Source organism: Dinoponera quadriceps, unplaced genomic scaffold (genome assembly GCF_001313825.1).
Source record: "Dinoponera quadriceps isolate SergipeBrazil2010 unplaced genomic scaffold, ASM131382v1 scaffold424, whole genome shotgun sequence".
Taxonomy (NCBI): domain Eukaryota; kingdom Metazoa; phylum Arthropoda; class Insecta; order Hymenoptera; family Formicidae; genus Dinoponera; species Dinoponera quadriceps.
In genome coordinates this window covers 775694-788055 of record NW_014554557.1, presented here as the reverse complement: position 1 = coordinate 788055, position 12362 = coordinate 775694, and the positions used below count along the sequence as shown (strand labels likewise).

General features: G+C 38.0%; 3 protein-coding genes across 3 annotated transcripts; 1 reads left to right on the top strand and 2 right to left on the bottom strand.

Annotated features, from left to right (window-relative positions):
* Positions 1-399: 399 nt before the first annotated feature.
* LOC106751999 lies at positions 400-1605 on the bottom strand. The gene is made up of 2 exons (XM_014633340.1): positions 1205-1605; positions 400-481 (listed from the first exon to the last, which is right to left on the bottom strand). The coding sequence occupies exons 1-2, from the start codon at positions 1603-1605 to the stop codon at positions 400-402; spliced, it is 483 nt and encodes a 160-aa protein (XP_014488826.1).
* Positions 1606-2080: 475 nt separating this feature from the next.
* Positions 2081-7255, bottom strand: LOC106751998 (glutamate receptor U1-like). The gene is made up of 11 exons (XM_014633339.1): positions 7069-7255; positions 6889-6989; positions 6140-6247; positions 5425-5739; positions 4954-5060; positions 4030-4200; positions 3629-3864; positions 3329-3543; positions 2745-3001; positions 2591-2663; positions 2081-2291 (listed from the first exon to the last, which is right to left on the bottom strand). Exons 1-11 carry the CDS (start codon positions 7253-7255, stop codon positions 2133-2135), a joined length of 1929 nt encoding a protein of 642 aa, XP_014488825.1. The 3' UTR covers positions 2081-2132.
* Positions 7256-10467: 3212 nt separating this feature from the next.
* On the top strand, positions 10468-12265 carry LOC106752079. The gene is made up of 2 exons (XM_014633488.1): positions 10468-10674; positions 11300-12265. Exons 1-2 carry the CDS (start codon positions 10578-10580, stop codon positions 11791-11793), a joined length of 591 nt encoding a protein of 196 aa, XP_014488974.1. The 5' UTR covers positions 10468-10577; the 3' UTR covers positions 11794-12265.
* Positions 12266-12362: the final 97 nt, after the last annotated feature.

The following is a 12362-nucleotide window of genomic DNA, read 5'->3' as shown; positions in this document are numbered from 1 at the left end:
TTTCGGAGATATCGGCGATACCGAAGGATGCAATTTATATTGCGAAGACTTTCTGTTCTCGGAACAAGATCTGAAGACGGCCGATTAATGATCGATTAATATATCTTTCTTTCTTTTTACGTGAGATTTAGTCCACAAAGTATTGGTGTACAATTAAAAAATATATTGCGTAAGTGGAAGTAGTACATTCTACAGTAACTAATAATAGGTGATATATCGAACCAAAAAATTGATGTTTAAGTAACTGATTATAAAAAAAATATCTATTTCTAGTAAATGATTATATATTGAAAATAATTGATTAGTTCTTAATCGTAAATTATATTATAATATGCGATAAATTATTAATAATAATATTTGATATCGTATATATATATATATATATATATATACAAAGAATTACCTTCGTGAAAACATGACAGTCGATTTATTTTCTCCAATTAAAGAAACTCTGTTTTCGTTGCAGTTCAAAGAATGTGCTCTGTGACACAAAAAATAACTCATTTTTCTTTTTAATTTTTAAACATTACCTGAACATCCTAATGTTAACAACTTACAGGGGAATATCTGGAAGTGACTTTCATTGATTTTAAATCTAATTCAATCTCTATAAATATCATATATATATCGTCTAGCCGAAGTACCATGTAAAGTTATCTTTAATTTTTATCTTTACAAAAATTATGAGATTTATAAAAATAATGAATGAATAGTAATAAGTGATTTTCTCATACTTCACATTTTTCAAAACATTAATTTATGATCAAATGTATGTGAACTAATTTTGAGAAATTATTTCAATCTCTAAACATATGAATATAAGTGCTTATTAAAAAAGTACGTGTCTTTTATCTTTGACTTCTCTACAACATATCTAAATTCGTCCAAATTAGTAACACGTTTCCAGACTTTCTCTTAGATATGCGAATTAAAGATACAATAACGAAGCAAAGTGTTGAGTTCGTCCAATATATTATTCTCGGTGTGTAAAAAATCAAGCAAAGCATATAAATAAATCATTTTGATAATAACAACACATAAGAAAAGAAAAGAGAACACATCGGGATAGGGGTTTGTGTAGCTTACTGCTTAAAAGCAGTCTCCCATCGAGCGAAAGATCACGGGTTCAATTCCCGACACAGCAAACACTCTCGATGTATTTTCTCTCCTACAAATGAGATAAATTTTTCAAGACGTTCCTCACCTTTGCAAACCAGCAGGTGTTGTGGAATGATTGAGTGCTTCTCTTTCAAGCGTTTTCATGCAATCTGGTGATTTCCGGACTTTTTCTTTCGTCTTCCTTCTTTCGTTTCTATACGCGCTTTTTCGTACGAGCGAACGTGATCTCTCCTTCTTATCGTTATCATCGCGATAAATTTGAAATTGTGTATTGTTCGCGATGGACAACTTTTGTACCGACATCGTAAGAGCAATATCTTTTTTCTGATTTTCCACGCCTGCTGAAAATCTTTTCTTTTTTTCCGCATCGTCTTTATTTCCGACAAATGCTTTTTGACTCGAAAATTCGTTTTCTTTGTCCTCAGACAATTTAGTCTTCGAGATTTTTCTTCTGCGAAATTCCGTCCAATGAGAATTTCCCGACATGGCTTTATATTCGTAAGTTGCGCACATAGAACAATTTATAATCAATTATCACATACGATATAATATATATATATATACATATATATATATATATAAGTCGATTATATATTAACCTAGTGACAAGAAAAGCGACAGATCTAACGAAGGTATAAATAAAGATTTCGACGATGATAAATGTACAAAATATAATTTGAGCACAAGATCTTTGTTCCGCTCACGAGTGTGAGAACAACTGGCAAGAATTTCAGTAAATCTCCTCTAATATAGAATCTGCGACGGTTTTTGCTTAATCTTGTTCCTATTGACGTGATCTATTCGTTTTACTGACCTACACAATGTTGTGAGGTTGAGTTTATAAACATGACGCGGTTAAGATTTGAAATATGGAATAATGTATTTGCTATTTATATCTGATCGTATGTAGAATGGGCAAAACAATAATGATTGACATCAAACGGCTATGAGATCCGTTGAATTTTATTAAACGAAAATGTAACAACGCAATATTTTATTTACATGTTCAGTTGCTATCGTTTATTAATTCTTAATTGCTTCTGTTTCAGGAAACTCTTGTAGACGACATGTTCTACGATGTTGGCAGCACAGCTGGCGAACAAAGCGGCGATCATAAGAAGCAGCAGCGGTACAATATCGCCGATCTCGACCGACTTCCACGATGATTTTCTCTGCGATCAACGATGGACATCACTCAAAGAATTCTTATTCTTGTTGCAAGTTGAAAGAAATCAGCAGACATCGTTTCGTTTGAATAATTATTTCACAGGAAAAATTCTATCTTATGAATCGCATGAAGTTTTCTCGATGAAATTTCACCGAATGGATATGTTATTGTCAATCGAACAGTTTCACAGTTCGAACAGTTCAATTTTTCAATTTTTGAGTGAATTTATGACATATTAAAAAATCAAGTTTATTTAGATTAATTATTATAATTAATCAAATTATAAAACGAAAGCATACTCACTACAGTCAGATGGACCGACCATTGTGTTTCCAGCAAGCGCTGTAGAATTCCGCTATCCCTTAGCAGAAGAAGACTGCAACAACACGTCGAACATTTTTACTACAAAGCATGCAATATCTTACGTCAAAATTACATTAACAAGCCTTGGACTTACTTTGTATTAATGATACCACGATACGGGCTATTGGGTCGCAAAGCCATCGCTATAGTAATTTGCGTGATAGCATCCAATGGTTCCAAATCACAGTCGACTTTGTCCCGCAATATCGCTGCCATGTTGTCCAGCGTCATAAAAGCGTATTTATCCTCCTTGCAAACGCGTTCCAAGCCGTCCATATAATTGATTGGCAAATTAGTCTCCTTCATTAACAACTCGTCAAACAGCACGTTGAGTATTTTGTCCGACGTGTTCTGTCACGCGAGAAAATGATTATAAATCGCTATAAAGCGTTATGTGCGAAATCATTCATAAACGCGGTCTTTATGTCTTCGGTGATTATTCGGATAAACGTTACACTTTCAAACATAATCAAGAAAAAAATTTCAACATAAGAATCAAAAGACGTTGATGTATCCATCGCGACATAATCTCACGTGACATTGCTATTTTTTATTTGTGCAAATTGAAAGTGTATTTCCCTAACAATAAAGCGGGCAACATCTTGAGTCGAGTATGCGACATGCTTCCCCTCCGTGTCTTGAATTGATCTCAGGAACAATTTGAAGACGTATGTTTACCTGGAAGAAACTATAATCGGCTGAATCACCAACCACGCCGAAACGGTAGGTTCCGTCTTTCAAGAGACCGTCCATAGTCGTGAAGGGCATAACAAATTTCTTCGAGGCGAGGAAACTGATCAAAGAAGCGGAATATGCGGCTAAGATTATGACGGCTGTTATGTGTATTACGAAATGCACTATTCTCACGGGGTCCAGAGAAGACTGTTCCATACCTTATGATATCGTAGTGTGATAGGCGATTATACATTAAAATTATCGTCATATAAGGAAAGAACAGCGCGAGCAAATCAGAATTACCTTGACTACAAAACGCTCCTATGACATAAAACAGAATCTCTGTGAATCTCGTCGGCAAGCGGTCGTCGTCCGGACACGGGGTTGCCAGCGCGAACAATTTCTGTACAAGAACGATTGACCCGCTCATAATCACTATGAAGAAAGCTATGACGTTCCACGTGTTCGCTGAGAACGGTGCCGTGTAAGCGTTCCACTTCACATTTGAAGATGCTGGCTTCTTAATGTACGTACGACATCTTGAACAGATTCGTATGCACGACATTTATCGTGAATTTCATTTGTATACGAATTGGCAAAAGAAGAGGGACTGTGAAATTATCCAGTGACGATAAAAGAATAACAAAGACGATAATACAGAATAAGCGACGGAATGAAATTAATAGACAACAGAAATATGTTACTTTGTCGTGTAAATGGGTGTCGTGAAACTGATGACTCCCAATCTGTCCGAAGTCATCATGAATTCCGACGCCGCGAAGTCGACTTCGTTGTTCATCAACATCCCGATTGCGCCCGTGCACGTGCCGTTTGATAGACACGTGCCCCACGTTTTGGCCTCCTTGTATGTAAATCTGAAACAAGTTTGAGATAAACTCTATTTTGAACTGTACTTCATCGCAAGCTAATTTCAGACGAGATTAACTATGAGTTATTTTTGAGATAGAGAAAGCTTCACGGCGAAAGCTGTCGAAATGAAAGTTAGGAATGATGGCTGAAATTGTGTCAAAATTATTAGTTTCACCGTTCAAATGACATTAACGAGTTTGGATTCAATAATTTGAGAATGAGAGCAAGGGAAGAGGAGGAATGTAAAATGAAGAAGCGGTGACCAACATTATGCTGCGCTTTCTTGCTGCGAGATGCATCAGATTGAAGAGATTGAGGACTGTTATGTAACCTCTTGTTTTAATTAACGATATCGTTGACTTTTTTTATTTTCATCGATAGACAATATACCGAAATGATATACGTAATTTAGACATCGCATGTCACGCGATTCGAGGACTTATTCGGAAAGACGACGAAGAAGCGGCGATGGCCGAAAGAGGGACATCTTCGAGGAAAGGGGTGCCGCCAGCGAGGAATTATATTTTCGAAAGGAGACCGCCAGGCAACTGAAGGAACTCAAGGAGCAGCTAGAGCGCCGTAAAGCGGAGAAGAAAAAGCGAATAGCAGAGGAATCGGATAAGGCAACGGGGAAAAACAGGGAGAGATGTGGTGAAAATTAAACATAAATTTAACACAATAAAATCTAATTTCTAACGAAATGAAACTGTAGCACTTTCTTCACGCGATATATTTTCTCCTCGTCTCATAGTACTCACGTGCAGTTCATCCCCTCCTGCAATAGCAGAATCACCTCTCCGAAAAAGCCACTTATTCTTGTTATCTCATTGCGCAGGTTATGATGAAACAGACTAACAGGAGGATCCTATCGAGATATATAAAATTTTCTATACTGAATATCGAACTTTTCGCCTTCCAGATTCCTTATTAACTCTTTCTCTAACTGAAATATCATCATAAGAAGATGATGAAAATTCGGGGGAGACCATATGTACAAACGGAAATTGATAAAAATGCTGTCAGCTTATAATAAATAGAAGAATAATAAACGATCGATCCATCTCATCGATCGAGAGATCCTTTAAGAGCTCATTGATGAACTAAATCATATTAACTTTATCGTTAATTTCATATATAGGATATAATATGATTAATTAATTATCTCCTCCAATTAATGAGCTATTAATTCCGCTATTTGGTCTTGTGAAAAGTGAAACGGGTGATCTTACGTGAATCGATGCAACGCGTATATTCTGGCCGTAAAGATCGTTTCTTCGGAAATACAGGCTGCGTGTTTCAGGCCCTTTCAGGCCCTTCCCCATGTCCCACACACCGAATTGATTCGATCTCAGTTCCTTTTCACGGTCAACTTGATAAACTTCAGTGATGATCTCCCTGCCGCTGACATTCGCGCTGCTTTGAGCCACCATGAATTTACAATCAAAGGGAATGTAAATGTCAAGGAAAAAGTCTGCTAATTCGAGCCCGTCCTCGAAGAAGACCAGCCAGGTGGGATAAGCCATCGCGATCCATGTTGAGACCTGCTGCATTTCGGTAAATAAACGTTCACGCCGTCTGTCCGCTTTAGATTTTCCTTGGATTTTCATGCTTTATGAATACGACAAATTGCGATGGAAGCTCTCTTTGTGAAATTTCACTGTGAAACAGCACTGTAATTACTTGACCCACGAGTACAAATACTATGTTGAGAATGTGAAAAGAACGTGGGAAACGAATATTTTGTTACTTTTATTTATGCAAGCTTTAGAAAAGATTATGTAGGTCGTAAAATATAACAATAGTTATTACTTGAAAGCTATGACATGCATAGAAAATTTGTTAAAAATGTATAAAAATGATTGTACTTCCTAATGACTACTGACAGCCGTTTTTCATCAACGGTCTCATTAATTAGCGTTTTTAAAGTTGCTAAGAGATAATTACATTTGCAAATTCATTCCTCGTATCTTCATGGCTGTTTAATAAGACGAACAAAGGCCTCTTGATGTGATGGTAGCTTTGTCCGACCTGCAAACAATCGAATCTTTTCTTCTTTGGTAAGAAAGTGAGAGAGAGAGAGAGAGAGAGAGAGATAGCAGTTTTGTCAAAACGAGTGCCAGCAAAAATTAACTGTAATTCTTATAAATATTTAATTAGAATTTTTTTTTAGAGGCGGGGAGACACACGTGTAGCTCAATAATCTCATTTCATGTTTCTGTTAACATCCCATAAAGGTGAGTATATCCGAGACGAAATTTCAGTTTTTACGTTAAGTCTATTTAGTTCTGCATTAAGTTTTCAAAGGTCTTCTATTCTGCTCCCTTTGATGCTAGAAATGAGAAGTTATTTCCGTTTTCTTCATTTGAAGACAATGGAGAACCAAATAGACTAAAAGTAATGTGGAGGCAAAATTTCGACTCGAGTATAATGAACGTTCGAATCACGAACGAACGGCGAATGTGTAATACGAATGTGTATATTCGCGTCTAAACGCGCACGAATTTTCTTTAATAAATCATCTTATGGGCAAATCAGCCCTAAATGTTCTGTTCGAATTCGCTATGGCGTACAGATTTTCCAAATCACCACGACGAAAGTCCGCACTCGCTGTTCGTTCCCTGTTCGTTCGCTCAGTGTATACCCAGCTTGAGATAAACACGGACGATACTGGAGAACACATTGTTGGCGCTCACTCGTGTATTGAACATATGAAAATCCATGAACACGACGCGTATATTAAATTTCAAGCTGAAATGCCTCTGCAGGTGCAGCAAGCCATCGCCTTCCGCGAGTCCTGCGAAGATAAGCGACAGGTGTAAAGTCGGATTCGGCGATTCGTAATCGGTTCTCTTCTCGAATCGAGTCGTGCTCACCCTGCGTCTCGATGGGATTCGTATTGGTGTGCAGCAGTATGATGCACGTATTGTTGAAGTAATCGTGCATGTCTTTGATCAGACCCTCGTACACGCTGAGCGGCCTGATCAGTTGGCACCGCGCGAATTCGACCGTCATCGTCATCGCCCATACGAGAGCGAGTAGATCGTACTTTCGCCGGAACATGATTGCGCATTCGATCGCGCGATACAGATCGATGATCAAATCGACGGCAGCAGTTTGGCCGGGTTTACGAGCCAGTTTCCCGCTAGTTTCCGCCGTGACGGATCACCGCGTTCGCTGAGCTCCGCTGCATTTTACCGTCGTATCATCGCGCTGTGCGCGATAGTTGCCTAGTCAATTAGAGCACAACAAAAAATTCCATTCGCGCCGCCGATACGCCTGGCATCGATCGACAGGCTATTTCCGCCGACTGGCGTGTGGATGAACGATGTAAAAGTTCGTAAAAGATCGTTATCCGCGCCAACCACCAGCTCCGTCGGCCGAGTGATGCGGGGCGCTGTTTGAGGAAATTGCGCTCACGCGAGGAGGACGGCTCAGATGCGACGACAAATTCGAACTCCGGGTAAACGCGTCGCGTGTATCGATTCCGCGGGTCTCGAATAAGTTATGCGTTTGCTCGACGTCCGCCGACGTATGTTTGCCCGAACCGTTTGCGCAAACCCCGATCCGGTCCGCTCATCAAACAACGGCTCTGTACACTATGAGAACGGTGATTTGGAAGTATTGTTTAATAATGACTCGCGTGACAACTTTGTCGATAGATTTGGAGAAAGTGGACGATCCACGCGCAATAGCCGGATTCCCCAGATAAGCGATTCCCATGTTGCAAACGACGACACCGTTCGTTGGTCGAGTGACTCGCGATTCGACAATCACATCGGGATTTGGTTATTAATTGATCCAGATGTAACGGTCTAACGAGGAATCCCTGTGTAATTGTGAATGGAGAAAATCAAAACGTGGAATCACGGACAGGCGGTGAAGAGACATAGAAATGCACAAAACGACCTTCAGCAGATTACCGATTGCAACCCAATTATAGCAAGGCGAACTTTCAAGCGAGCGGTGATTAACGCGACCGTGATAAGCGAGACGCGTGTAGCGCTGCACGATAAATCGAATCGAGTTTTAAACAACGAGAAAGATCTGTGCGTGATTTAACTGGGAAAGATATAGATCGTAGGATTTACGTTAACGGGGATATCCACACATTATTTTATCATAATATGAGAGCGTGTAATCGTGATTCCTTTTTATTACATATTTCTTTATTACCTATTATTATATACTATCAAAAAAAGCTGGTCAGGTATGCATTAGTGATAAGGCTGTCACTTTCTATGTATTCCTATTATTACACTATTCTTCATTGGATATTACTTTGTTTATTATTACTATTTACTTTATTTTACTAATATTACTTTAACACCAAACCGGTAGCAATTTGAATCCTAGAACCGCGGATGAGTCACTTTAACGACCTAGCTTTTTCTTTTATAATTATCCGCAGACTTTCTTCAGCTTTATGATATTGTTCAATTGTTTTATGATAAAGAAAGCTTGTTCTAATGTTCCAATTAATGTAGAAAACATAATAACAAAAAATTCTCCAAGTATCCTTTGTACTGCTTTTTCGTTTTAACAAGCTTTTTTATTTTAACTTTCGTTTTAACAAGCTTTTTTATTTTAACAAGTAAAATATACGGCATTCGCTCGTTTATAATACTTCAGCTTACTGCGTCTGGGATACTCATGAATACTCACGATACTCACAAATTATCATAACGAAAGTCGTAAGGAATAAGCAAGTTTTCGCAATACAGTACTTCTCAAGCGTGCTAGAGAAATGACTGATGGATGCACTTTTACGTTCTAGTATTCTCATGTATTTTGTAAATACACGCACATTATTCGTATTAGATAAATGTGTACAAACATTGATATTATGTGCAAGCGAGTCCTCGCGGGAAATTCATTATTGCCAAATATGTACGAGTCGTAGATTCTTTTCACAATAAAGACCGAACATTTTCCACGTCGACAATGGTATTCGCTGTTATCGCTTCCGCTTGTGTTTACAAGGAACATTCTCGGGGAAAAATGTTCACATAAGTGATTTACATACGCTTCGGTCTAATAAATATGAAAATTTATCGCCGCACGAGGTTTAATTGGAAATGCCAGATAAACGGCAAGCCTCGAGACCGTAGGCACGTTTAGCACGGATATCGTAATTCAGTCGTTGAATTAACGTTATCCCTTCTTTTACTTTCCGGAAAAAGACAAAAATATCGCCCAATTACTCCTTAAAATAAGCGAAACATCGCTCGCGATGATTCATCGCTTGCTGTTTTCGCGCGCTTTCGGCGTTCTAATTGTTACTCGCCAAATGCGATTGTTACGACATAATTCACACATTATTTAACTTTAATCGGAGAGTGAAAGTAATACGCATGTGTGTATAAGAAAGTCGGTCTGTATTCCATAATTTACCGGATCGTTTATTTATAACGGCACGTCAAGTCGCTAGATGCGCGTATAGCGGACCGAAAATGTAAACTCAACCGGGTAAATTTGCTTCAACGAGATTGCATACACACTGCGTCTATAACAATAATCCAAAGATATCAAATGCGTGTCAGCGATGCGTTTCGATAACATCGTACACCCCCAAAGGTGGTGTCCAGAAGTAACATTTAATTATATCACTCTCGAATTATGCGTCGAGTTTACGTGCTGCTCACCTTCATTACCAAGCATTTCGTCGTCAGACCCTTTTTTTTCATGAAGAGAGAAAAAGAAGACTCGGAAAAATTCAACTGTTACGTTAACTAAAAATTCAACGATAACGACACTATGACGAATTGGCCGTGAGCATATCGTCGTGGACATTGAACATTTTTCCATACGAAATTAGTGGCAGCGATAACAAACCTTCTAATATGCATGCTAGTTTACGTCAATACGTTGTCCGTGAACATTCGTACAAAGTCGATATTATTACTTGTTCCGCTAATACTGCCTTACAGGCTGTCGTCGGTGCGCATCTCAAAAACGCGCAGATCGAAGATATCTGCGATTATATTTTTGTGATAAAGAAAAATACGTAAGAGACGTTGCGAGTTACGTAATAAACGGAACGAAATAGACATTCAAATCAACGCTCGGGCGCGAATACAATTACGTATAATTAACGAGTAGAACATTAATTTCACGCATCAGACTAGTGTCTACTTCGGATCATTTGCTACTTTTATCGCGCACAAATCCGGCAATTTACGCCAATTGAGGTGTCAGCCTGTCAACAAATTGTATCGGACTAATTATTCTCGTCGAAGTGCCGGCCAAGAGAGAACAATAAAAAGAAGCGCAACACGGCAGCAAAGTGGCTGGTCGGAAAAAATCGTGTCGAGGCAAGAGGCGACATAAAAACGTAACAACTGCTGATTTCGATATTCCCAATCAAGAACCGATAACTAGCAAAATGAAGCTGCCATTTCTCATCCTCTCTTTGGTCTTAATCCATTGGACTTGTACAATCTATGCTGAGGAAAATGTCAACTCGAAGGAAGATGTCACAAGTAAGTTTTAATAGGTTTCTTCTTCAAATTATTCGCGGTGCTTTCGTTCACGTGCGCGGATTCGAAACGGAAATTAATAAAATCATCACATATTTTTCTCCCCCCCCCAAAAATACGATTATTTAAATTAATCATATAATATAATTACGATTATTTAAATTAATCATATAATATAATATAATCATATAATAAATAAACATACATATCTCAGTGTAAATACTATATACGGGGTGTCTGAGGCAAGCGCGCCGACCATCACATACTTGTAGTTACTTGCAAAATGGTAAAGGACTTTTTTGCAAATACCACGCAAATTTTTGAGTTATTAATTAAAGAAGCCTCCATACATGACCATTTTCAATCATTAATAACTCGAAATTTTGCGTGTTGTTTGTAAAATGGTACAGGACTTTTTTGTTTATACTGACCTAAGCTACAAGTATGCGACATGTTGGCGCGCCTTACGTCAGAAACTCTGTGTATTATGAGCAAATTTTATACAAAAAAGAACAAATATATAAGCATAAAAATATTAATCATTTTCACAGAAAAATAACAATATTAATAATATTTATGTAGCGTTTGCGTGTTTGCAATAGAGTTCTTATTAATGTATTGTTTCCAGATTCGGGCGAGGAGTATACATCGAACTATCAATATGTACCGTTGGAAACGTCCCTCTCAAGGCACAAAAGATCCATACTATCGCCCCTCATGAACATTTTGACGAAGGTGTTGGGAAAAAGTGTTGTTCTTATGTTTAAACCTGCACTCGATATATTCAGCTTCGCGTACGGCACACTGATCGGGAAAAATGAGTGTCCTCAGGTGGAGAAGTTATCCCTCGATTTAATCCCAAAGATTATGGTGAATCCGTTGGGTACGATCAAAACTATAATATGCTACGTCATGGACAAGATAGGCAGCACAGGCCGTGCATTAATGCTCAAAGCAATTGAGGCAGGTATAGAATTCACAAAGAGAACACTTATACCGGGACTGCATACAACGCTGATGACATTGGACAAGAAATTCGACTTACCCCCTTCGATCTCTGCTATGATTAAGATGTTTGACGGCACTTATAAAATTATGAAACTTATGGGAGTTGTCGGATGATGTAGTGCGAAGTTTAACCTCCAATTTTTAAAAACAAACATAGAAAACAAACATATGTAAAGTAGGAATGTATCATTAATAGACCGATATCTGCTCGACTACCTCGACGATTCTGCGCTTAAAAATAGGGCCGGAAGTAGATTAGATCGTCGTAACATGATTTTTTAAAAATTCACGTATAAGAAGTTAGATACAATGCTCTGGTTTTGGAAATTATTACGCCAAATCAATGTAAGCGATACGAACTGTCCGAATAGTGTAAATCACTCAAGTAACACTCCTGTAGTCTACTTCGTCATATCGAATTATAGGGATAACTGATGAATAAATTATATATAAGCGCGGCGTGCCAAATACACTTAATATTCCTCTGATAAAATCTAATGAAAATATGAATTTGAAAGTTCTTTCACTCAACCATGATATATACCTGCGATGAAAGTAAGCAATAAATTAATCAACTGTCAAAATATATTTATTTCCACACATTTCCAAACGAGATACAAACTGGTAAAAAATAATTCATAGAAATACATATTTCCGGGAAACATTTTCCATTATTGCTACGG